This window comes from Trachypithecus francoisi, unplaced genomic scaffold, assembly GCF_009764315.1.
Source record: "Trachypithecus francoisi isolate TF-2019V2 unplaced genomic scaffold, Tfra_2.0 Lachesis_group1, whole genome shotgun sequence".
Lineage (NCBI taxonomy): Eukaryota > Metazoa > Chordata > Mammalia > Primates > Cercopithecidae > Trachypithecus > Trachypithecus francoisi.
The window spans coordinates 82,280,273-82,308,211 of NW_022681454.1; the positions used below are offsets into that span (position 1 = coordinate 82,280,273).

The window sequence follows — 27,939 nt, forward strand, 5'->3', positions numbered from 1 at the left end:
TCTTGGCAGAACTAATTGTAACAGTGAAAACTGAAAACTACTGACTATCAATGTACAGTTCAGACAGATAAACTGATGTATTCACACAGAGGAAAACTATATGACAACTACATGCAACAACGTGGTTAAGTGCAATGATGTGCTGGTAAACCAGCACTCCCTACAAAAAGCTCTAATTTTAATGTTTGTCAGTTTCCATAGTGTAAAGCTACCAATTCTTTTTTTTTTTTTTCAGATGAGTCTCGCCCTGTCGCCAGGCTGGAGTGCAGTGGCGCCATCTCAGCTCACAGGAACCTTCACCTCCTGGGTTCAAGCAATTCTCCTGCCTCAGCCTCCCAAGTAGCTGGGACTACAGGCACACGCCACCATGCCAGCTCATTTTTTGTATTTTTAGTAGAGACAGGGTTTCACCATATTGGCCAGGATGGTCTCAATCACCTGCCCTCAGGATCTGCCTGCCTTGGCCTCCCAAAGTGCTGGGATTACAGGCGTAAGCCACTGTACCCGGCCAACTACCAACACTTTAAAAACCAGCTTGCTGAAGTTTCCGAAAATTTAACAGCCAATTCTCAGGAGCCAGTACAAACCAGTTCCAGCACACTACTGGATAAATCTCACTATGTTGAAAGAACTTACATAAAAGAATACTTCAGTGTATGATTTCATGTAATTAAAGTACAAAAACAGACAACTAATCTGTGCCTTGAGCCTCAGTTCCTTCATTTATATCACTGGGATGATAACAGAAAAAGGAAGATGGTAAGAATATCTCTATTTTTACATTAAAAAGTTGTTCCTTCATACTGTCACCAACTAGTTATAGACCACTTCCAACATAAAGGCACTAAATACTGGATATTAACAGGAAACAAGACACACTCTTTACTCTCATGGAATTTACAATCTAGAGAGAGAGTTAAGACAAAGAGAATAGCGTCACGGTTGCTATTCATCCCCTCAAATATTTGAGTACTATGTGCACTACGTATGCCCTCTGTCAGGTACTAGAAATAGCTTATTTTCCTAAGGAGAAGTAGCAAGAATGGAAGCAAACAGATTTGTTGAAGGTTAACGCAATACTCTTTGTGACAATATGGTTGTGTTAATTATAGTGGCAGTACAGATGGAGGTAGATAGTTAATAAAGACATTTAAGAGCTAAAAGACATTAATTGGACAGGGCAGATAAGGGATAGATGTGAAGGATAATGTCCCAGTCTCCTGGATAGTACTAATGCCACTCAGTCATGAAGGGAAAGGAGGAATTGGTTTTGTGGAAAATGATGAGTTCCGTTTGAGGAGCCTATAGAAGGGTCATCCATATTATATATTATATCCAGAATATAATAATACCAACATTTCCAAAACAAGTAGACAAAAAAACCTATACAAGAATGTAAGCACCAAGAGGTCATGAATTTTTGTTGTTTAGTTCTATACAACAATGTATAGTACATATCAGACACTCAAAAAACATGAAACAACGGAGGAATCCCCTGAGGCAGGAGAAAAATCTTAGGAATATGCCTTCATGGAAGCCAACAGAATAGACTATTTCAAGAAAAAGTGGTTAAAGTTATATAATGTTGGTCAAGAACAAAAACTGTCCATCATATGTAAGCAACAAACAGGTTGTTCGTTTTTGAACTTTTGAACTTATAAATGGTAGAATATATGGATAGTCTCACACTGACAGCAATGGGTTAAATGAAGTAAAAAGTGAAGTGCTCATTCATGAAGTCTGGCTCTGGCTTCAAATATGAGGCAGTTGGGAGTAGTTGGAAAAATAAATGAGGGAGGATTTTTTTTCTTTTTAATGTTCTCAAGTTAGAGGAGACCTGAGCATGTTTAAATGGTTTTGGCAGATCAGGAAGAAACAGAGGGAACATCTAAGACCACGTGGAGTATGACACAGGCAGCCCTCCGTATGCACGCGTTCTGCAACCAACTGCAGATAGAAAATATTCAGGAAAAAAAAAACTACATCTATACTAAACATGTACAGACTTTTATCTTGTCATTATTCCCTAAACAAATACAGTATAACAACTGTTTACATTGTGTTTACATAGTCTTAGGTATTGTAAGTAATCTAGAGATGATTTAAAGTATACAGGCAGATATGCATGTAAACTTTACTAGGCCATTTTACATGAGACTTAAGCTTTCGTGGATTTTGGTATCCTCTGGAGGGTCCTAGAACCAATTCACAGATACAAAAGGACCACTGTATAAAATATCAGGGATTATGATTAAATGCAAAATGCCTTGGTGGGTTCCAAATTCTTTTCTTAAAGTCTCTCCCAATTTTTACCTTTTTTTTTGAGACAGAGTATCACTGTGTTGCCCAGGCTGGGGTGCAGTGGCCCCATCACGACTCACTGCAGCCTCCGCCTCCTGGGTTCAAGCGATTCTCCTGCCTCGGCCTCCTGAGTAGCTGGGACTACAGGTGCGTGTGACCACACCTGGCTAATGTTTTTGTATTTTTAGTAGAGATAGGGTTTCATCATGTTGGCCAGGATGGTCTCGATTTCCTAACCTCGTGATGCACCTAACTCGGCCTCCCAGTGTCACTTCTACCATACCTTCAAGTAGGCCAAAGTCTTCAACTGCACCTAAACCCAAAATCTCTAAAAAACTTTCTCCTCTTCATAACCTAATCCAAATTATAATTTCTCCTGGCTCTATTTCAGCTATTTAATGGAGTTTTCACTCCTCCCTGAATGATTTTGTTTTTTCAGTTCAGTCCTGATTGCCTCTCCCAATAGTCATGCCTATTTGTTTTGATCATCAGGTCCCTCCTTCCTGGTATGTTCTTTCTTTTCTTTTCATCTAAATCCTGCCCATCCTTCAAAATTTACTTCAAGAAACTTTCCTTGATTACAAAAGCCCTACAAAGATTTTTCTTCTTTGAACACCTACAACTCTTAGAGTCGCTACTATACAATTCAGTAGCGTATTAAGTATGTAATTAAATTTTCTATTTGCTTCAACGTATGTTCACATCTACTTGTTTCCTCCAGTGAACTACTAGCAGCTATTAAATTTCTTTTGTATAACCTTCTGCATACCTAGCGCCAATCATTTTTTTTTTTTTTTGAGACGGAGTCTCGCTCTGTCGCCCAGGCTGGAGTGCAGTGGCCGGATCGCAGCTCACTGCAAGCTCCGCCTCCCGGGTTCACGCCATTTTCCTGCCTCAGCCTCCCGAGTAGCTGGGACTACAGGTGCCCACCACCTCGCCCGGCTAGTTTTTTGTATTTTTCAGTAGAGACGGGGTTTCACTGTGTTAGCCAGGATGGTTTCGATGTTCTGACCTCGTGATCCGCCCGTCTCGGCCTCCCAAAGTGCTGGGATTACAGGCTTGAGCCACCGTGCCCGGCCGCTCCAATCATTATTAAAAGACACACTGGATTAAAACAGATAAAAGAAGCAGAACAATAATAAACACTGTTAATTTCATCCCTGTGCCACTTTTTCCTACAAAGAAATGTAATTCGAGTGTTTTTTTTTTCTCTCTCACAATGCAGAACCAATCTCAGTCTGTAAAACAGCTTAGTCTTCAGGACATATAAGTGCATATATCTTGACTTGCTTCTATGTTTAAGATTTTTGTCATGGTACTGTATTGTAATAAAGTTCTTCAGAAGTTCCTTAAATAAATGTTTACCCAAAAAAATCCTCTCATTTGCCTCCAAAACTATTTTATCAACTAATTGTGTCAAAACTAAGTACCGTACATCATATCCTAATGTAAAAAGGCCAAATCTTCCAATCATTAAGTCACATTTTTGAAGGTGCCAGTTAATGAAAACGATAGGCCTCTAGGTCATCCTAACGTCACCATCCTTTTCCAGGATACCTTCCCATTACCAGATGGATAGTTCATGAAGTAAATGAAATAAGCAACTCTACTGCTTACTCCACTAAATTTTAAATGCAGGACTCAAGACATTTAATACTCAATCTAAACTCAATTCCACATGAATACACTGTACTATTTGACCCAATAGACTTTAGGACAAGAAAGTCTCCTCGGTGGCTTGTTAAAAATAGACCACCTGCCAGACCCCTGAGATTCTAATTTTTAAATAATGCTAACTCACCTCCACTCATCCCCACCAAGTGGTCAGACAAAGCTGGTTTAGAGAGCTACTGATCTTTAAATCATTATATAAGAATCACTTGGAGTTTGTTAAAACACAGACTCCTGGTCCCCATGAATGTGCATTCTAACAAGCTCCTAGGCGATAATGTTGCTATTGGCCCACCTAGACCAGGTTTGCCCTGCTAATACTGGTGTTTAGTTACTTTCTTGCTCTTGAAGGTTGTTAATGATGCTATTAGTGCAGGAGAAATTCTCAAGTCATGATATTTGAGCCAGTGGGTCCATAGAGACAAAATATTTAATACTGTAGAAATTCATCAATGAATTTCTACACAGTGTTTAGTATGATACATTGTTACCCTTACTTTTTCTAAAGATCTGGAAAATACCACAAAACAAACACGGTATCCAAAATGCTAAATACATTCAAATTTTAAATATTTACCTTTACTAATTAATCCTTGAGTAATCAACATACTTGTTGCAGCCAAAGGCACAGCTATAGGAGGAAAAAGACCTTGTTAATGTCAACAAAAGTAAAAGATTTTGTCTAAAGTTCATTAGATAAATGACTATCAGTAAAACCATCTGGGAATTATATTGCAAAACTAAGATCTTTAAAAAAGACTTCCATTTTTAAAAGCTGTACTGCATACATAGTAGAAAAATTAAAGGAGCATTTTAAAATTAAGAAAACATCACAAAATATTAAACAATATTTAATTCATCAGCCATCTAGGCTTAGGTTCCAAATAGCCAGCTGTTCATTAACAGCATCAACTAAGACAACACAGTAAAAATGACTAAAAATTACTTCTGAAGTTACAGAAGGGGAAAAAGTTAATGAGGGAGAGGTAAGAAACAAGTTACAAATAAGAACCACTACTGAATAATGACTAAATTCTGTGCATCATGCTAAAAGCCTTATGCGCATTATCTCACTTATTACACTTTTTGTCGTATTTCTACAAGGTAGATAATGTTATTACCACCCTTTTAAAGATAAGGAAACTGAAGCTTAGAGATGTTAAGTAATTTGCTTAAGGCCAAACAACTAGCTGAATGGTTGGTGGCAGATTCTAATAAAATCTGTCTGATACCAGATCTCAAGCTTTTAAGCTCTGTATTACACTGTCTAAACCAAAATACAAAATATATTTGACCATAATCATACGGTGGCTGGGGCAAAAATTAAAAAGCACATATTTTAAACACTAATGTTCTTTCTTCTAAACTAGTGAACGCCTTGAACTATATGAAAATATTACATCTGTATATATGCCTAAAACCGAGAGTGAAAAATCCAAAACTCATAATCTTGAAGGGGATTATAACTTAAAAAGAGCTATGAATCACTGTTTTGGACAACAACACTGTCTAACAGAATTTTTTGTGATAATGAAAGTTGGTCTTTGAGTGACCAATCCTGTGATCAACTTGGTCTTGGTACTTGACTTATAAACAGTTCCCCCCATTGATATGTGTGTTGGCTCACTGTGCCTAAACTGTCTGAACAAATACAGTTCATGCCAAACACCTGCTTTCATTCTGGGAGTCTGGAATTTTGGAACCTGTTAGGCAGAGGGTGCATAAGTGACCAGCCCCCAATAAAAACCATGGGCACTGAGTCCCTAATGAGTTCCCCTGGTAGATAAAACTTCACACATTGTTATGACTAGCTGTTGGAGAAATTTACACGTCCTGGGAAGTCTCTCCCTGGGGAGAGAACTCTTGGGACCTGGTTTCCGCTGGACTTCCCTCCATGCTCCCTTTCCTTTTATGATTTTGCTTTATATCCTTTCACTGTAAGTTATTTTAAAGTTAAATCACTACATGTGGCTACTGGCTGCCACACTGGAGGGTGCTGTTCCAGACCTGAGGTTGGCAAACACATTCTATGAAGAGTCAGATGGTAAATATTTTGGGTTTTGTGGGCCAATCTCTGTCCCAGTCACTCAACTGCCATTTTAAAGCAAAGGCACCCAGAGACAATCCAAAAACACATGAACATAGCTGTGTTCCAACAAAACTTTATTTTTAGATGCAAATTTACGAATTTCATGTAATTTCCACAGGTAATGAAATATTCTTCTCCTTTGATTTCTTAACCATTTTATCTTATTTTATTTTTTTAGACAGGGTCTCACTCTATCACCAGGGCTGGAATGCAGTGGTACAATCTCATCTCACTGCAGCCTCAATCTACCGGCTCAGATGATCATCCTGCTTCAGCCTCCCAAGTGGCTGGGACAACAGGGATGCACCACCATGCCCGGCTAATTTTTTGTCTTTTTTTTTTTTTTTTTTTTTTGTAGAGATGAGGTTGCGCCATGTTGCCCAGGCTGGTCTTGATCTCCTGGGTTCAAGTAATCAGCCCACCTTGGCCTCCCAAAGTGCTGGGATTATAGGCTTGAGTCACTGCACCCAGCCTCTTGACCATTTAAAAATGTAAAAACAATTCTTAGCTCATGCATACAAAACAGATTTGGTCCATGGTCTAGTTTGTTCAACTCTGGTCTAAACCATACATGGACAATTTAAGAACCAAAGTAATTAAGACATTTGAATTATTACACAGATTTCATGATTAAAATCCATCACTTTGGAATAGGGCATTAACTTTGCCATCAGACACAAATTGCACAAACGCTAAGGTTTGAATTCACGCTATCCTACTTACTAACAGATTTTACCTTTGCTGGAAATATGGTTTCTTTAATGTTGGCTGGTTAGAATGCCTTCATGTATTATCATTTAAAGTTTTGCAAAGGACAAATCCCTTTTAATTACAGCACCAGTACAATTTGCAATCATTTTTCTCCAGCTTGACTCAAGGATTGCAACATGAAGCACTGAAGAATCATATAAGAATAAAAGGCAATGAGTTAGTTGGCCATTTCTACAATGGATAATGCTTTCCCCATTTAATGCAGAGTAATAGTCTGTTCGAGGAAATTCTAGTACTAGTTCTGCCATTCACCACAATGTCTTTGCATAGCTTCTTCTCATGCTATAAGGGATAATGGAGTAGACCTAAGGTCTCATTCCAACTCAGGTATTCTACTTTATGTCACAGAAAAAGATGATAGTAAGACTGAAAGAGGCTTCAGAGATTATCTAGTCCTCATTCTAATGAGAGTACACTGACATCCAGAAAAGACAAGTCATTTGCTCAAAGTAACACAGCTGGTTAGTTTGTGGTAATGCTGAGATCAGAACTCAAGTCTCCTGACTCCCCAGTCAGTGGCCTTTTCCACTACAGTATGTAATTTCTGTTTTGTTAAATAATGTTTCTATAGGCAAATCAATAATACTGCTGACCAAAACCTAGTGCACATTATTACCACAGTCCCAAACTATACTCAATATGTACAAGAACTCCTACGATTCTTTAAACTCTTCTCCCCTCACAGTAACAAAAGCTACTCTATATTCCTAATTGTAGTCAATAAAATTTTTATTTCATTAATCACAATAACACTAATAGCTATTCAATAAAGATAGCCAACACTTAATTAAATTGCATTAATCCCTATAATAATTTCATGAGCTAGGCAGTTATCCCCATTTTATGGATAAGGAAATTGTAGCACACAGACCTCAGGAACTTGCCCAAAATCTCACAGCTACTGTGAGTGGAGCTGGGATTTGAATCCAGCCAATCAGGCCCCAGAGTCTATACTCTTTTTTCTTTCTTTCTTTTTTTTTTTTTTTTTGAGATGAAATCTCCCTCTGTCACCCACGCTAGAGTGCAATGTCACAATCTCGGCTCAATGCAACCTCTGCCTCCCAAGTTCAAGCCATTCTCCTGCCTCAGCATCCCAAGAAGCTGCGACAACAGGCATGTGCCACCACACCTGGCTAATTTTTGTATTTTTAGTACAGACAGGGTTTCTGCCACCACACCTGGCTAATTTTTGTATTTTTAGTACAGACAGGGTTTCACCATGTTAGCCAGGCTGGTCTTGAACTCCTGACTTCAAGTGATCCGCCCACCTAGGCCTCTCAAAATGCTGAGATTACAGATGTAAGCTACTATGCCGGCCCATACTCTTATCACTCTTATACTCTATCATTTGAAAACTAGTAGTACACATGTATGAAATATTATTCATAGACTCCAGCTGATACAAATAGGAAATGATACATCTTTTCAGTAATTCTGGAGGTTGAGAACTATTTTAACATGAATGTGCAATAAACTGACCCTATATGTACAGGGTCTTCCCTACCCATGTGTTTGGGCACAGACATACTGATTCTAGGTCAGTGCATAGGGTCAGGATTTTAAGCACCTAGAAGTAAGATGCCTTCATAGTTGTATTTCAGATTAATGGAACGTAGGTCAGTATAGAAACAGTTATCTTAAGGAAAGAGAACAGTCCTTAGATCAACAAGTCTAATTTTAAAACAGGGTAAGTATATTTAACCAACTTAAAAAATGTATAAAAAATTACCTTAGTAAGTGCTTTTTTATAAATTTGTAAATGCTTTTACCACCTTTTTCTAATCAAGTCACGAGGTGATACTCTCCAAAGTAGCACAGATGCCATTCTTTGTTTGCATAAATATGTCACATACAGCACAGACTATCTAATTCGAAAGTGCAAATGTTAAAATACAAAATTTCATAATGCATGATTATCATCCTTCTAATAATTACACATTGAACTTCCTATCATCTGGTTACAACCAAGCTTCTACATTTCAATGTTTGATGCTATAATATGCAACGCCTTGGTTATCTAACAGTCAAATGCTACCTATTAATACAGTAATTTTTTGGCTGCTGTAATTTCTCAGTAATGTAGATATGGTATAAAATTAACAAGCTGTCTTTCAGCCTGTCCCTATTACATGCTTTTTGTCTTTTTGTTTGTTTGTTTTTTGAGATGGAGTCTCACTCTGTCATCCAGGCTGGAGTGCAGTGGCACGATCTCGGCTTACTGCAACCTCCGACTCCTAGGTTCAAGCAATTCTCCTGTCTCAGCTTCCCGAGTAGCTGGAATTAAAGGCACCTGCCACCATGCCCAGCTAATTTTTGTATTTTTAGTAGACACAGGGTTTCACCATATAGGTCAGGCTGGTCTCGAACTCCTGACCTCAATTGATCTGCCCACCTCAACCTCCCAAAATGCTGGGATTACAGGTGTAAGCCACCGCACCTGGCCGCTTTTTGTCTTTTCAATCTGTGATTTATCTGTTTTAATACACAGAAATTACTTAGCTTTGTACTATTCATATGCCATATGTCCCACTATTAAGAGTCTGGTATACATGAGCATCCTGACATTGTTCACCACCTTTTAATGTATTTTTGGCATAACCCCATCACAGTTATTTAGAATATTAAACATGTGCAACAGCATACATTTATCAGCCAGAAATAAATCTGGACACCTTAGCATCTATTTAACCATTAGCCCAACACTAAAATAATCCCAAACCCCCTCTATCAGACTTGTCTTTTTCTTAATCCTGTGTCATCAAGACTTGAAAATAGATCATTTTATCCTATCTACTCTATATAATCTTCAAAGATTAAAAAAAAAAAAAAAAACTGTTGCTACAGTATATAGCCATGTTCTCTAAGAAATTCTTCCCATTCTGGCCAGGCACAGTGGCTCATGCTTGTAATCCCAGAACTTTGGGGGGTCAAGGTGGGCAGATCACAAGGTCAGGAGTTCAAGACCAGCTTGGCCAACATGGTGAAACCTGGTCTCTACTAAAAATACAAAAACTTAGCTGGGCATGGTGGTGTGCGCCTATAATCCCAGCTACTCAGGAAGCTGAGGCAGGAGAATTGCTTGAACTTGGGAGGCAGACGTTGCAGTGAGCCAAGATCACACCACTGCACTCCAGCCTGGGCAATAGAGCGAGACTCCTTCTCGGGAAAAAAAAAAAAAAAGAAATTATTCCCATTCTATAAGCCATGAAAATTTTATAGAAGTCCTTAATATATGATGACTATGCATCTAAAACAATTATTCTCAACTTGTTCCAATTATGCTTCCAGTTGAGAATAACTGTTTTAGATGCATAGTCATCATAAATTAAGACAGACGTCATCACCTAATTCTTATTCAGGTTCTTTTTAGCTTGAAACATCTGCAAGTCTCTGAATACTGGTGGATAAAATGACAAAGATTCTACCAGAGCTCCTACATCTTCCTAACTGCTCTTGGTCTTTGTCGATTCTTTCACTATCACTTGTTCCCTTATCCATGGGTACTATCCAAATTTTATCCTTTATTCTATCAATCCTAAGTATTAATCACATGGCAGAAACTATTATCAGCTTCACACTTTTATCTCTACACTTAATTTATAGGCAAATTCACCAACACAACTCCACAATAAACTAATTTTTCATGTATACTTTTGTTTCTATCTCTAGTTGCTTAGAAATCTTCCACAATCGAATGTTGCAGCATGAACTCAAAATGTCTGAACTAAACTCATCTTCAAACAAGAACTCCTTCTAACTGAACCTTTTATTCAGTAATATCATTATTGAGTGTCCTAAGCTGGTTATCTTAAAGCTATTACCTCCCTCTTACCATTCCTTCATTCCCCCTTAGTCGAACTTTTTAAAAAATCCTGTTATTTGTCCTTTAAAAAATCTTTCGTTGCCAGCTCAACTTTTCCAGTCCAAATGACACAATAATCAACTATATCTCATCGATGACTACATATATATGCCTAAGTTACTGCCAAAAGCTCAAAACAGATTTTACCTAGTACAACTTCTCACCCTTCTACCCATCTTGCACACTGTTAACTAACCTTCCTTAAAAAAACCTTACATATCACCCCCCTCTGCTCAAGAACCTAAACAATATAATGGATCAAATCTATAACTCATTACTATGTTTTATGTTCTATCCTCAATGAAAGACCTCTGTTCCAATCAATTCAGGCTCATGGCTCTAGCAGAGATAAAGTTATTGCAAACTCTGCCTTTGTTCACTACTTCTTTCATCCAAATGCTACTCTACCTTTCCTCTTCACTTCTCTACTATCAATGTTTTTATTTTTTTTTAATCTTTTGCCGGGGGTTAGGGACAGGGTCTCACTATGTTGCCAAGGCTGGTCTCAAACTCCTGGTCTCAGGCGATCCTCCTGCCTCAGTCACCCAACGTGCTAGGGCCAGGTTCAGTGGCTCATGCTTGAAATTCCACCTTTTGGAGAGGCCAAGGCAGGCAGATCACTTGAGCTCAGGGGTTCAAGATCAGCCTGGGCAACATGGCAAAACCTAGTATCTACAAAAATAAAAAACAAAACAAAACCAAGGTGCTGGGATTACAGCCACCATACCTGGCCTATAGTATTATTACTATAAAGTATTGTTTGCTTAACAAATAAAGGTCTTTTTTCAACTCAGGTATGCTACCTTATGTTACAGAAAAACACAACTGAAAAACTGAAAGAGGCTTCAGTTTTTACCAAATTGAAATTTGGTAAAATTTTGAGAAATTTTTGAGTTTTTTTTTTTTTTGAGACGGAGTCTCGCTCTGTCGCCCAGGCTGGAGTGCAGTGGCCGGATCTCAGCTCACTGCAAGCTCCGCCTCCCGGGTTTACGCCATTCTCTCGCCTCAGCCTCCCGAGTAGCTGGGACTACAGGCGCCCGCCATCTCGCCCGGCTAATTTTTTGTATTTTTTTTTTTAGTAGAGACGGGGTTTCACCGTGTTAGCCAGGATGGTCTCGATCTCCTGACCTCGTGATCCGCCCGTCTCGGCCTCCCAAAGTGCTGGGATTACAGGCTTGAGCCACCGCGCCCGGCCGAGAAATTTTTGAGTTTTAAAATGCGAAAAGTTATTCAAATTTTTCAATTTCAGTAAGTCAATTCTAATTAATTTATCTCTTTAAAAAGTCTTCTACAGTTACACACTTAATCTCTAAGTGTTTCACGTATTAGTTTTGTCTCATCACATATAAAACTACTTCAGGGCTGGGCACAGTGGCTCACACCTGTAATCCCAGCACTTTTGGAGGCCCAGGCGGGTGAATCAACTGAGGTCAGGAGTTCGAGATCCGCCTGGCCAACATGGTGAAACTCCATCTCTACTAAAAACACAAAAATTAGCCAGGCATGGTGGGTCACATCTGTAGTCCCAGGTACTCGGGACGCTGTGGCGGGATAATCACTTGAACCCAGGAGGATGTTGACATGAGCAGAGATCACACCACTGCACTTCAGCCTGGGAAAGAGACTGAGACTCCGTCTCAGAAACAAAAACAAAGAAAACTACTTCAGGACAAAGACTGTCTTTCATAAAACTTATCTTCCCAACAGGTACCTTGCACAGCTTGCACATTTTAAGCATACATATCAGGCTGACTGATGAAAACATACATCCTCCTTAATGGCTTAAGTTGACCTTTTTTTCTTCTTCTTTTTTTTTTCTTTGAGACAGGGTCTGGCTCTGTCACCCAGGGTGGAATGCAGTGATGTAATCATAGCTCACTGCAGCAGCCTCTATCTACCCAGCTCAAGGGATCCTCCTGCCTTAGTCCCAGCCTCTCAAGAGGTTGCGACTACAGCTACCTACCACTACACCCAGCTAATTTCTTTCACTTTTGGTAGAGACAAGGCCTCTCTATGTTTCCCAGGCCAGTCTTGAACTCCTGGACTCAAGCAATCCTCCTGCCTTTGCCTCCCAAAGTGCTGTGATTATAGGCATGAGGCACCATGCCCAGCCAAGTTGCCTTTTTCAAAAAAAATTTGCTGGGTGCGGTGGCTCATGTCTATAATCCTAGCACTCTGGGAGGCCAAGGTGGATCACCTAAGGTCAGGAGTTCAAGACCAGCCTGGCCAACATGGTGAAATCCCACCTTTACTAAAAGTACAAAAATTTGCTGGGCATGGCTGCACATGCCTGTAATCCCAGCTACTCGGAAAGCTGAGGAAGGAGAATCGTTTGAACCCAGGAGGCAGAAGTTGCAGTGATCAGAGATCACGCCATTGCACTCCAGCCTGGGTGAAAAGAGCGAAGCTCCGCCTCAAAAAAACAAAAAACAACAAAAAAATTCATGTTCCTTTTTACCTGAAAGGACTACAGTTTCCAAGTAAAACAATACCAATTCTTTGTTCAATAGTGAGAGTATATTTTGGGTACTACTTCCAACAATCTCTGTATTTAAAAAATAAAATCTTGATATACACAAAAATATATACGTTTTTCTAGTCAGAAATCAAGAGGTGGTAGTATAAAAACATTTCACAATGATTAAAATGGGAACTAACCTGTTATTATGTAACGGTTAAAAGCATTAAGAGTAAAATCTGTTTCAGACAGACTTGGTTTCAACTCCAAACATCGTAATTTATCACCTGTGTAACACTAAGTGTTGCCATTTAACATCTCTAAACCTCAATTCCTTCACCTGTAAAGTGAGGGTAATAATAGTTATCAAGCTTATTGAATTGTTTTTATATAATCCATGTATATACAGTAAATGCTAACTATTACTAATATCAACAAAATTACCTCATGGTTTTGTTAAACAAAAAAATCTGGAAATAATTACTTTAAAATGTGTGCAATTCCTTTATTTCCTTAATCAATCTCTTTTAATAACAACCACACTATGCAAAAAGTTTGCTAATTTGTTCTATACGGTGTTATTATAATTTCAGGTTCAAATTCAAGTCAAAATTTCAGGTACAAATTTTGGATCAAAATATATTAATTAGAAAATTGAACTCACATCTGAACCAGAAGCTTTCATCATTGCATTCTGCGAAGACTCTCCTTTCTTCCTCTGTTGGAATGTAATCAGGCCCTATGTCTTTTTACCAGAGAAAATCAGAAAACATTAAATTATCCACAATAAAACTAAGTCTGAAAAATTATCTTAGCCTAAATATTAACAAGAGGCACCCACTTTTTTTTAAACTCAAATAATAAAACAACTGGCTTATGCACTGTTTTTTTTTTTTTGAGACAAAGTTTCACTCTTGTTGCCCAGGCTGGAGTGCAATGGCACGAGCTCGGCTCACGCAACCTCCACCTCCTGGGTTCAAGCGATTCTCCTGCCTCAGTTTCCCAAGTGGCTAGGATTACAGGTACCCATCACCACACCAGGCTAATTTTTTGTATTTTAGTAGACACGGGGTTTCACCATGTTGGCCAGGCTAGTCTCGAACTCCTGACCTCAGGTGATCCACCCACCTTGACCTCCTAAAGTGCTGGGATTACAAGCCACGAGCCACCGGGCCAGGCCACTTATACACTTTTAACAAACTTTGACTTCAAATAGAACTAATGCTACTATCTGCTAGTCAGGACTGGCTACCTAATGTGCTAGGTCCAGTGCAAAATAAAAACGTGGGACTCCTTGTCCAAATGATTACGAATTTCAAGATAACAAGAGTAGAACATGAAACCAAGTATAGGGCACTGTCTGCACATGCCGATGAAGCCAGCCCACCTGCCACTGTTACTCAAGGCAGTGAAATTTCCTTTACATAGGAAGTGCTTCTAATTATAAATACTTAATAGATAGTTACGGGGAATTGGTCTTGGAACCTCTGCATTCGGCTCTCGAAAATCAGCCCTCCCATTCATTTTTCCTGTATCAAAAACATTACATATTAAGTATTAGAAACCATCACTAGATAGGTCAAAGTAAATCAAGACGTATGACATGGTAAAACTACTAGTCTATACAGCAACCAATCAACAAATATTTACTAAACACTACTATATCTTAAGTACTTCACAAATACCTAGATGAAAAAATAACAGACCTACTGATTAATTTGGAACTCACTATTCAGGTTAAGTCACTTAATTGAAAAACCATAAGCATTTTATAAGTTAATAATGTTTTTTACTATCTAGATATCAATAAAATAACAGATCTATCTTTTCCTCCTGAAAATGGGTTATTTCACATCCTATGTTTTGGTTGTTTCTCAAATCTATGCCCAATGATTAGGATAATTCCCCAAAATAGAAGAGAAAAAAAATTTCAAGTCATTTCTGAGCTTCCATATTAAAAAATGAAATAATCATGAGAAACATTCAACCTCTCCCACAAATGGGCACTCAAAAATTACGGAATAACAAGGATATCATATCCTTCTCTCTGTGATGTAAAACTAACAGCAAATTCTGTATCTCCAAATTTCCTTCCTCCCCAAGAATATTAAGAAAAAAATGCAAAAATTCCAAGAATATACATTTTTTTATTTGATTGGTTTTTTTAGAACTCATATATTGGGACTTAGATCAACAGATCAAGTAACTGCATTTTACAGAATGTTTACGTCGGATCATGATTATTCTCATTTTAAAAACAATTTGCATGGAAACAGGAATGGCATGCACAATGAGGACGGCAACTGAGCTCTTCCATAATTCATTTAGTCAATAAGCCATGAGGGCCTACGACATGCCAATCCCTTAAATAGAGACAAGGAATAAAAAGGGTCAGCTGAATTCATGGATGGATGAAGCCTGCTGAATTAACTACTTTTACTCTACAATCGTATGAGAAAAAATGAAACCCTCTTGTTTCCCATAACAGCATCCTTCCCAGAAACACCAGGAAGACTGTCAGGGCTGACAAGGCCCTTGAGACAATACCATTTTAAGTTCTCAACACAAAAGCAAGCTGGATTAAAGCCTAAGCGGCCTATAACCGCTGATTCCCGCACTCCATCCTCCACTCACTGTGTCCGTCTCCCACCTGCCCTTACAGACTGAGCAACAACCCCACACGCATCCGTGACCACGAACTTCCCCAGCTCACACCCCCAGAAGCACTCCGTCGCTTCCTGCGGTCACGGGCACTCAGGAGGCCGAGACCCGAGCGCGATCTGTCCACCCTCACAGGCAGGAAAATGGCGGAAGGTGCGAAAGTCGTGGATGGCCGCGAAGGTGGTGAGGCGATACACGGAGAGCAACAACGGGCTGTCTGGGTCACCTCACCTACCTTCCGACCACAGCAGCAGGCGATGGCAAGGCGAACCCAAGCGATGAGGGACAGAAGGCCCGGAAGGGAAACTCGAAAGGGGGCAGGGAGAGAGAAAAGTGCAAGGTACCGCGGGGAGGGGAAGGGGGCGAACAGCCGCAAGAAGTCACCCAGACAGGGGCTCAAAATGACCGCGACCCGGAAGCACAGTCTACTTACGGCAGGAAATGACGTCAGACCTCCCTGCGCGGTGTAAGAGTCAGCAGCCAAGGAACAGACGCATGCGTATACTCGTCCCTCCGCCCTTCACTTTCAGGCAGTGGTACTCATGAGCCGGACTACAACTGCGCAGGCGACAGCGGTGGACCAAGAACCGCGGCTCGCCAGTTCCCTGGATGGCGGGGAACGGCGTGTGGGGGAGGCTTTACTTTGGACTGTTGTGACGCACGTCTCTGGTCTTCTCCTGGCAGGCTGGTGGGGACGTTCTGGAACCCCCTGTTGTCCCTTTTTTCAGAGTTAGCGACTTTATAAATTATCTTTTTTATAAGATAATTTCATTCTTTGAGCCTGTAGGCTAAGTAGTAGAAAGTAATTTTTAAATTTTTTTTATTATCCTTTAAGTTCTAGGGTACATGTGCACAATGTGCAGGTTTGTTACATAACATGTGCCATGTTGGTGTGCTGCGCCCGTTAACTTATATCTCCTAAGGCTATCCCTCTCCCATCCCCCCACCCCACCACAGGCCCTGGTGTGTGATGTTCCCCTTCCTGTGTCCAAGTGTTCTCATTGTTCAGTTCCCAGCTATGAGTGACAACATGCGTGTTTGGTTTTCTGTTCTTGGAATAGTTTGCTGAGAATGATGGTTTCCAGCTTCATCCATGTCCCTACAAAGGACATGAACACATCTTTTTTATGGCTGCATAGTATTCCATAGCATATATGTGCTACATTTTCTTAATCCAGTCTATCATTGATGGACATTTGGGTTGGTTCCAAGTCTTTGCTATTGTGAATAGTGCCACAATAAACATATGTGTGCATGGGTCTTTATAGTAGCATGATTTGTAATCCTTTGGGTATATACCCAGTAATGGGATGGCTGGATCAAATGGTATTTCTAGTTCAAGATCCTTGAGGAATTGCCACACTGTCTTCCACAATGGTTGAACTTATTTACACTCCCACCAACAATGTAAAAGTGTTCCTATTTCTCCACATCCTCTCCAGCACCTGTTTCCTGACCTTTTAATGATCACCATTCTAACTGGTGTGAGATGGTATCTCATTGTGGTTTTGATTTGCATTTCTCTGATGGCCAGTGATGATGAGCATTTTTACGTGTGTCTGTTGGCTGCATAACTGTCTTCTTTTGAGAAATGTCTGTTCATATCCTTTGCCCACTTTTTGATGGGGTTTTTTCTTGTAAATTTGTTTAAGTTCTTTGTAGATTCTGGATATTAGCCCTTTGTCAGATGAGTAGATTGCAAAAATTTTCTCCCATTCTGCAGATTGCCTATTCACTCTGATGGTAGTTTCTTTTGCTATGCATAAGCTCTTTAGTTTAATTAGATCCCATTTGTCAATGTTGGCTTTTGTTGCCATGGCTTTTGGTGTTTTAGTCATGAAGTCCTTGCCCGTGCCTATGCCCTGAATAGTATTGCCTAGGTTTTCTTGTAGGGTTTTTATGGTTTTAGGTCTAACATTTAAGTCTTTAATCCATCTTCAGTTAATTTTTGTATAAGATGTAAGGAAGGGATCCAGTTTCAGCTTTCTACATATGGCTAGCCAGTTTTCCCAGCACCATTTACTAAATAGAGAATCCTTTCCCCATTGCTTGTTTTTGTCAGGTTTGTCAAAGATCAGATGGTTGTAGATATGTGGTATTATTTCTGAGGGCTCTGTTCTGTTCCATTGGTCTGTATCTCTCTTTTGGTACCAGTACTATGCTGTTTTGGTTACTGAAGTCAGGTAACGTGATGCCAAAATCTCCTTAAAGCTGATAAGCAACTTCAGCAAAGTCTCAGGATACAAAATCAACGTGCAAAAGTCATAAGCATTCCTATACACCATTAACAGACAGAGAACCAAATCATGACTGAACTCCCATTCACAATTGTTCAAAGAGAATTAAATACCTAGGAATACAACTTACAAGGGACGTGAAGGGCTTCTTCAAGGAGAATCAAACCACTACTCAACGAAATAAAAGAGGACACAAACAAATGGAAGAACATTCCATGCTCATGGATAGGAAGAATCAATATCGTGAAAATGGCCATACTGCCCAAGGTAATTTATAGATTCAATACCATCCCCATCAAGCTACCAATGACTTTCTTCACATAATTGGAAAAAACTACTTTAAAGTTCATATGGAACCAAAAAACAGCCCGCATTGCCAAGACAATCCGAAGCCAAAAGAACAAAGCTGTAGAAAGTAATGTTTAAGCATGCGTACCTGGTTATCTGTCACACCCTCTTGAGCCAAGTTTCCAACGAGTTCTACAACCTCTGGCGGGGTACCGTGATCTCTCTGAGCCTATGGTTTTTCTCACCCGAAAAGTGGAATTACGTATAGGGTTGTTAGAATTAACACATCTAAAAATGGTCTTACGTGCTCTATCAATGTCTATTAATGTGGGGTTCATGATTTCTGCTCATCAGACATGGTGCTGCCACACCCAGCCAATCACCGTTTACTCATTTTCATACATTCCTTCCTTAAGTATTTATTAGTGCCAGGTACTGGAAGTTATTAGTGACTAAACAGTGGGCAATCCCAGTCCTACTAATTTTATCAACCCCTCAAACCTCTAAGGTTTCTCATCTCTTTCTGAGCCCCTTTGCCATTTTATCATTTAACATTTACTCTCCTGAAGACATATTTAAGAGAGACAGTCAGGTAAAATTAATCCAACCCTGTGTTTCCTTCCTTGGAGTCTACTGATAGCTCCAGTCATGCACTGAATATAAGGCCCATCATGCTCTGGCCCCTGTGCCTTTTGAGCATCACTTTCTTTTATTGCAGTGCTCACTAACAAGAAACAGCCTGGAGGTCTTTGCCCTCAGTGTTCTCCGTGCACTGTTCCCCCAGCACAACTCTACTCTCTGCTTTGTCAATTCTATTGCTATTTCAAAATTCTGCTTTTGCATCACCACATTTGTGATGCCTTCCCTGAAACACACCCCAAAGAATTAATCACTCTTCCTTCTTAGTCATTAGCTTGTCCATATTGCTGTCACTGCAGTGTACTTTTGCACTATATAGTGATCTTTTTTATGTATGTCTGTCTCTGTTACAGAGCTCCTTTAGGGCAGAGACCTTGGCTTGTAAGTCTTTGTAGAGCCAAATAAATCCCTGAGATAATCAGTATTAGTAACTAATACTCATTTTGTTCCTGGGACATGCTAAGTTCCTTCCGGGCCCAGGGCCTTTGCAATTGCTGTTCCTTCTTCTAGAACATTGTTCTTCTAGATGTTCAACATGGCTTCTTGCCTCAGACTTCAATTGATGTCACCACATCAGAGAGGCATTCCTTGACCACCCAATTAACATGGCACCCCAGTCACTCTCCATGTTACCTTGCTTATTGTTTTCATAGTATTTTTTATGATCTAAAACAATGATTTGTTTGTGTATTGTCTCTCTCTCTTCACTAAAAAGGTCTATGACAGTAGGAGCCGCATTTGCCTAGCATCAAAATGATTGGCACATGATCATATGAAGTCAACAAGTACTTCTTAAATGGATTTGTTGAACACATTTTTATAAGAGAAGAAACAAAAATAAGAAAATTAAAAGACATTCTGGGTGGTGAGCTTTATGTTAAAGCAAAGTCTTTTTTTTTTTTTTGGACAGGTCCTTGGTCTATTGCCCAGACCATACAGTGGTGCCATCTCCGCTCGCTGCAATCTTCGCCTCGTGGATTCAAGCAATTCTTGTGCCTCAGCCTCCCGAGTAGCTGGGACCACAGGTGTACACCACCACACCTAGCTAATTTTTTTATTTGTAGAAGAGACAGAGTTTCAACACTTTACCAGGCTGGTCTCCAATTCCTGGCCTCAAGTGATCTGCCCACTTTGGCCTCCCAAAGTGCTGGGGTTATAGGCATGACCCACTGCACCCAACCTTAAAGCAAAGTCTTTTTCTTTGCTTCCTGACTAGATTTCAGAATCCAGTTTTATCATATTCTTTATACTTACTGAGCCAGGCCTAACACATAGCACATGGTAGACTGATAAGTCTATTTTCTGCTGCCCCCTAATTTCTCAGCAATTAATAAGTTGGGTTTCTGTTGATAATAGGGTATGAGCTCTTTCTGTGGGAACAAATAGGATTCTAAAACATTCAAGTAAACTCTCATTTTGCATTTGTGCTGGCATTTAGAGGTTATTGAGTCCTGTGGTAATTTGGGTAATGCAACAATCAGAGAATTCAAACATAAATTGGGCAAGATCTAAAGACTTACTGGAAGTTGATACACATTTGCTAGAGATGGGCTGTAGGATTTATTAGCCAACTCAAACTAATGTGTTCTAATCTGGAATGGTGAGATCACTAGAAATCAGTCTACCTGGATTAAATTAAATCAACACTCTTCATGATACCTCCCTTGAGTTAAGATCTAATGAAATGTACCGTAAGAAATTTCCACTTATTAGACATCACTTTTTAAAAATTAATTATAAAAGGATAATTTATATTCATTAAATTATACAAATGAAATCAATGTAGTGAATTTCTACTTGATTTCAGTGTCAATAAAAAATTTCTTTTCAAATGAACTCTTGAACTTCCATAACTGATAACTATTCAGCAATTATTCAAGCAATTATTATTCAATAAATTGTTATTCAGTATATTTCTATTTATGTTCCATTAGAGCAGAGAATGTGTTTTATTAGTTCACCAGACTATCTAGTTTAACACATATTTATTGTTCAAAATGTAGCGTCATAGAAGCCAAAGGAAAAGAATCTTATAAGAAGGAAGAAATTGTCAATTATATCAAATGCTGGTAAGGATGGAGAGCTATCCATTACATGCAGCAATAAGAAGGTAATTTATAAGTTTTGCAAGTGTAGTTTTATTAAAATCTGGATTACAATGGGTTGAGAAAAGAGTGATTGGAGATAATGTGAGGAAAAGTGTACATTACTCTTTCTAGAAGTTTAGCTGTTTGGAGAAAGCAAGACAGAGTGGTAGCTGGAGGAAAAAATAAAAATGGATGAAGGTTATTTTTTGTTTTGGGGTTTTTGCTTTTATGATTTTTAATTGAGATAATGTACATATTTATGGGGTACAGTGTGATATTTTGAAATATGTATACAATTTTATACATTGTATAAAATACATTATACACTTAAACATTATAATTTATAATGTATAAATTATACATTTATACATTATACATTTAAACATTACCTCAATAGTTTTTGTTTTTTAATTCCATAGACTTTTAATTGTAATTGGCAAAGGGAAAGAATCAGTAAAGAGAAGACTTGAAAATATAGGAGAGAGGCCAAGCACAGTAGCTCATGCCTGTAATCCCAGCACTTTGGGAGACCGAGATGTCAGGAGTTCAAGACCAGCCTGGCCAACATGGCGAAACCCCATCTCTACCTAAAAGTACAAAAATTAGCCAGGCATGGTGGTGCATGTCTGTAATCGCAGCTACAGAGAGGCTGAGGCAGAAGAATTGCTTGAACCCGGGAGGTGGAGGTTACAGTGAGCCAAGATTGCACTACTTCACTCCAGCCTGGGCAACGGAGTAAGGCTCTTGTAAGAAGGAAAGAGAGAGAGAGAGAAGGGAGGGAGGGAGGGGAGAGAGAGAAAAAAAAGAGAAAGAAAGAGAGAGAGAGAGGGAGGGAGGGAGGGAAGGAGGGAGGGAGAGAGGGAAAAGAAAAGAAAGAAAAAGAAAAGAGAGGAAGGAAAGGAAGGAAGGAAGAAGAGAGAGAAAGGGAGGGAAGGAAGGAAGGAAGGGAGGAAGGGAGGAAGAAAGGAAAAGAAAGAGAACATACAAGAGCGATAAGGGATAATTAACAGCATAGGGCGAATTTCTTAACTAATATTCCCATGGATGTGTTATAGGTATGCCACAAGCTATTGATCCACTCATTCAGCCTTTGCAGAAGTCTGTGGGCAGAGACCTTGGGCCAGTTGCCTGCATTATAAGCAACCTTCTTGGGGGGTCCTCTGAGGTGAGTTAGAGGAAAACAAAGTCTAATGGCATTCCTATGTACCCCACAAGTGATGAGAATGATAAGCAAAATTCAGCTTTTCTTTCTCCATACTAAATCTCAGAAAAATCAGCCAAAGGGTACGTTGCTGCCCAGCATGGGCAAGGGGTCTATGGGGCTGCTGGATTTATTCACATGTTAGATACCCTGGATGCATACCCTAGATACCCTGGATGCATGGGATGGCGGGCATCCCAAGGTGCAGCTAGTAGAGTGAGGGCACAAGGAGTCAGGATAGGGTCCCCAGGCAGGTGCAGCTCCAGGGAGTAACCCCAAGGAGCAACACCATATCTCACTCTTCACATTAATTGGGCATGTCTGGACTTTTGGGTTTGAAATGTCCTTTTTGTGGTGTCCACCCAGCTGCAGGGGATCTCATAATGCAAATTACAGTTCTATCATTATTTTGACTTACTTGAAATTAAAAACTCCAGCCAGGCATGGTGACTCATACCTGTAAGTCCCAGTACTTTGGGAGGCCAAGATGGGCTGATCATTTGAGCCCAGGAGTTCCAGACCCACCTGGGCAACATTGTGAAACCCTTTCTCTACTAAAAATACAAAAATTAACCAGATGCAGTGGTGCAAGCCTGTAATCCCAGCTACTCGGGAGGCTGAGGTGGGAGGACCACTTCAGCCCAGGAGATCAAGGCTGCAGTGAGCTATGATTGCGCCACTGCACTCCAGCCTGAGCAACAGAGCAAGACTCTGTCTAAAACAAAAAGTTCATTTGAATTCAAAATTCACCTGAATTGTCATTCATGACATTTGTGTTACATTTCTTTCTTTCTTTTTTTTTTTTTTTTTTTGGAGATGGAGTCTCACTCTGTCTCCCAGGCTGGAGTGCAGTGGCTGGATCTTAGCTCACTGCAAGCTCTGCCTCCCGTGTTTACACCATTCTTCTGCCTCAGCCTCCCGAGTAGCTGGGACTACAGGCACCCGCCACCTCGCCCGGCTAGTTTTTTGTATTTTTTAGTAGAGACGGGGTTTCACCGTGTTAGCCAGGATGGTCTCGATCTCCTGACCTTGTGATCCGCCCATCTTGACCTCCCAAAGTGCTGGGATTTCAGGCTTGAGCCACCGCGCCCGGCCTCTGTTACATTTCTTAATGAAAGAAAAGAGGCCAGTGCAGTGAGTGGTTCACACCTGGCCAAGGCAGGAGGATCGCTTGAGACCAGGAGTTTGAGACCAGGCTGGGCAACAAAACAAAACCCTATCTCTAAAATAATAATAATAAGCTGTGTGTAGTAGTGCATGCCTGTAGTCCTAGCTACCCAGGAGGTGGAGTCGACAGGATCACTTGAGCACAGGAGTTCAAGGTTGCAATGAGCTATGATTGTGCCTGTGCACTCCAGCCTGAGCAACAGAATGAGATTCCATCTCAAAAAAAGAAAAAAAAAAAAAAAAAAAAACAATTTTAGAGTCTTTGATGTAATTTCAATTGTAAATACTGAATGGTTATAGCATTCCAAATTTCTTGTTAATGGAAACTATTAAAAATTCAGGCCAGGCGCAGTGGCTCACACCTGTAGTCCCAGCACCTTGGGAGGCCAAGTCAGGTGGATCACCCTGAGCTTAGGAGTTCGAGGCTAGTGTGGGCAACATGGCAAAACCCCATCTCTACAAAAAATACAAAAAATTAGCCGGGCATGATGGTGCATGATGATGTAGTCCCAGCTACTCAGGAGGCAGAGGTTGGAGAATCACTTGAACTTGGGAGACAGAGGTTGCAGTAAGCCAAGATTGTGCCACTGCACTCCAGCCTGGGCAAAAGAGTGAGGCCCTGTCTTAAAAACAAAACAAAAATTCAAAGAAAGCCAAGTGTAGTGGCTCACTCCTGTAATCTGAATACTCTGGGAGGCCAGAGCAGAAGGATCACATGAGGCCAGGAGTTTGAGACCAGCCTGGGCAACATAGCAAGACTCCATCTTTACAAAAAAAAAAAAAAAGTCAGGTATTGTGGCACCCCTGCAGTCATAGATAATCGAGAGCATGAAGCAGGAGCATCACACTTATGCCCAGGGATTTAAGGCTCCAATGAGCTATGATAATGCCACTGCACTCCAACCTGGGCAACAGAACAAGACCTTCTCTAAAAAAAAATTAAAAATGAATAAAAATAAAAGAAAATTCAAAGAGATCGTCATTTAAAAAAGGAAATCTGTATAGCCATTTCAAATTTTTTTAAGTGTGATGATATGTCTTTTTTTTTAAGTTTTACTTTAAGTTCTGAGGTACATGTGGATAACGTGCAGGTTTGTTACATAGGCATACAGGTGCCATGGTGGTTTGCCGCACCTGTCAACCTGCCATCTAGGTTTTAAGCCCCGCATGCATTAGGTATTTGCCCTAATGCTCTCCCTCCTTTTCCTCCCTACCCTCCAACAGGTCCTGGTGTGTGATTTCCCCTCCCTGTGTCCATGTGTTCTCACTGTTCAACTCCAACTTATGAGTGAGAACATGTGGTGTTTGGTTTTCTGCTCCTGTGTTAGTTTGCTGAGAATGATGGTTTCCAGCTTCAACCATGTACCTGCAGGACATGAACTCATTCTTTTTTATGGCTCCATAGTATTGCATGGTATATATGTGCCACATTTTCTTTATCCAGTCTATCATTGATGGACATTTGGGTTGGTTCCATGACTTGGCTATTGTAAACAGTGCTGCAATAAACATACATGTGCATGTGTCTTCATAGTAAAATGATTTGTAGTCCTTTGGGTATATACCCAATAATGGGATTGCTGGGTCAAATGATATTTCTGGTTCTAGATCCTTGAGGAATTGCCACACTGTCTTCCACAATGGTTGAACTAATTTACACTCCCACCAATAGCGTAAAAGCATTCTGATTTCTCCACAGCCTCACCAGCATCTGTTGTTTCCTGACTTTTTAGTAATCGCCATTCTGACTGGTGTAAGATGGTATCTCATTGTGGTTTTGATTTGCATTCCTCTAATGACCAGTGATGATGAGCTTTTTTTTTTTTTTTTAATGTTTATTGGCCATGTAAATATCTTCTTTTGAGAAGTGTCTGTTCATATCCTTTGCCCACTTTTTGATGGGGTTGTTTTTTCTTGTAAATTTGTTTAAGTTCCTTATAGATTCAGGGTATTAGATGTTTTGTCAGACAGGTAGCTTGCAAAAAATTTCTCCCATTCTCTAGGTTCCCTGTTCACTCTGATGATAGTTTTCTTTGCTGTGCAGAAGCTCTTTAGTTTAATTAGATCCCATTTGTCAATTTTGGCTTTTGTTGCAATTACTTTTGGTGTCTTAGTCATGAAGTCTTTGCCCATGCCTGTGTCCTGAATGGTACTGCCTAGGTTTTCTTCTAAGGTTTTTATGATTTTGTGTTTTACATTTAAGTCTTTAATGCATCTTGAGTTAATTTTTATGTAAGGTGTAAGGAAGTGGTCCAGTTTCTGTTTTCTGCATATGGTTAAGCCAGTTTTCCCAGCACCATTTATTAAATAGGGAATCCTTTCTCCATTGTTTGTGTTTGTCAGGTTTGTTGAAGATCAGATGGTTGTGATGCATGGTGTTATTTCTGAGGTCTCTGTTCTGTTCCATTGGTCTATACATCTGTTTTGGTACAAGTACCATGCTGTTTTGGTTACTGTATCCTTGTAGTATAGTTTGAAGTCAGGTAGCATGATGCCTCCAGCTTTGTTCTTTTTGGTTAGGATTGTCTTGGCTATATGGGCTGTTTCTTGATTCCATATGAAATTTAAAGTAGGGCCGGGCGTGGTGGCTCAAGCCTGTAATCCCAGCACTTTGGGAGGCTGAGACGGGTGGATCACGAGGTCAGGAGATCGAGACCATCCTGGCTAGCACGGTGAAACCCCATCTCTACTAAAAATTACAAAAAACTAGCCGGGTGAGGTGGCAGGCGCCTCTAGTCCCAGCTACTTGGGAGGCTGAGGCAGGAGAATGGCATGAACCCGGGAGGCAGAGCTTGCAGTGAGCTGAGAACTGGCCACTGCACTCCAGCCTGGGCAACAGAGCGAGACTCCATCTCAAAAAAAAAAAAAAAAAAAGAAATTTAAAGTAATTTTTTCTATTTCTGTGAAGAAAGTCACTGGTAGCTTGATGGGAACAACATTGAATCTATAAATTACCTTGGGCAGTAGGGCCATTATCACAATATTGATTCTTCCTATCCAAGAGCATTGAATGTTTTTCCATTTGTTTGTGTCCTCTCTTATTTCCTTGAGCAGTGGTTCGTAGTTCTCCTTGAAGAGGTCCTTCACATCCCTTGTAAGTTGTATTCCTAGGTATTTTATTCTCTTTGTAGCAATTGTGAATGGGAGTTCACTCATGATTTAGCTCTCTGCTTGTCTATTTTTGGTGTATAGGGATGCTTATGATTATTGAACATTGATTTTGTATCCTGAGACTATGCTGAAGTTGCTTACCAGTTTAAGAAGTTTTTGGGCTGAGACATGAAGTTTTCTCAACATACAACTATGTCATCTGCAAACAGAGACAATTTGACTTCCTCTCTTCCTATTTGAATACCTTTATTTCTTTATCTTGCCTGATTGCCCTGGCCAGAACTTCCAATACTATGTTAAATAGGAGTGATGAGAGAGGACATCCTTGTGCTGGTTTTCAAAGGGAATGCTTCCAGCTTTTGCCCATTCATTATGATATTGGCTATGGGATTGTCAGAAGTAGCTCTTATTATTTTGAGATATGTTCCATCAACACCTAGTTTATTGAGAGTTTTTAACATGAAGAGATGTTGAATTTTATCAAAGGCCTTTCCTGCGTCTACTGAGATAATCATGTGGTTTTTGTAATTGGTTCTGTTTATGTGATGGATTACATTTATCGATTTGCGTATGTTGAACTAGCCTTGCATCCCAGGCATAAAGCTGACTCAATCATGGTAGATAAGAATTTTTTTTTTTTTTATTATACTTTAAGTTCTAGGGTACATGTGCATGACGTTTATATCATGTATAACTCCCCAATGCAATCCCTCCCTCCTCCCCCCTCCCCATGATAGGCCGAGTATGTGATGTTCCCCTTCCCGAGTCCAAGTGATCTCATTGTTCAGTTCCCACCTATGAGTGAGAACATGCGGTGTTTGGTTTTCTCTTCTTGTGATAGTTTGCTAAGAATGATGGTTTCCAGCTGCATCCATGTCCCTACAAAGGACGCAAACTCATCCTTTTTATGGCTGCATAGTATTCCATGGTGTATATGTGCCACATTTTCTTAATCCAGTCTGTCACAGATGGACATTTGGGTTGATTCCAAGTCTTTGCTATTGTGAATAGTGCCGCAATAAACATACGTGTGCATGTGTCTTTGTAGTAGAGTAATTTATAATCCTTTGGGTATATACCCAGTAGTGGGATGGCTGGGTCATATGGTACATCTAGTTCTAGATCCTTGAGGAATCGCCATACTGTTTTCCATAATGGTTGAACTAGTTTACAATCCCACCAACAGTGTAAAAGTGTTCCTATTTCTCCACATCCTCTCCAACACCTGTTGTTTCCTGACTTCTTAATGATTGCCATTCTAACTGGTGTGAGATGGTATCTCATTGTGGTTTTGATTTGCATTTCTCTGATGGCGAGTGATGATGAGCATTTTTTCATGTGTCTGTTGGCTGTATGGATGTCTTCTTTTGAGAAATGTCTGTTCATATCCTTTCCC

General features: G+C 39.9%; 1 protein-coding gene across 6 annotated transcripts in view; it reads right to left on the reverse strand.

Annotated features, from left to right (window-relative positions):
• The window catches only part of OCIAD1 (OCIA domain containing 1), a 63,945-nt gene that overhangs the window by 14,385 nt on the left and 21,621 nt on the right, over window positions 1–27,939 (reverse strand). For 2 of the 6 annotated variants that reach the window (XM_033214721.1, XM_033214722.1), the window contains exons 1-4: window positions 16,049–16,256; window positions 14,619–14,681; window positions 13,817–13,897; window positions 4,550–4,603 (exon numbers count right to left, since the gene is read on the reverse strand). In XM_033214721.1, coding sequence (XP_033070612.1) covers window positions 4,550–4,603; window positions 13,817–13,897; window positions 14,619–14,676 — 193 coding nt within the window. In that variant the 5' untranslated portion in view covers window positions 14,677–14,681; window positions 16,049–16,256. Of the gene's footprint in view, window positions 1–4,549; window positions 4,604–13,816; window positions 13,898–14,618; window positions 14,682–15,867; window positions 16,003–16,048; window positions 16,297–27,939 lie in introns of those variants that run through there. The other 4 variants (XM_033214719.1, XM_033214718.1, XM_033214723.1 and 1 more) reach the window with 4 other exon arrangements.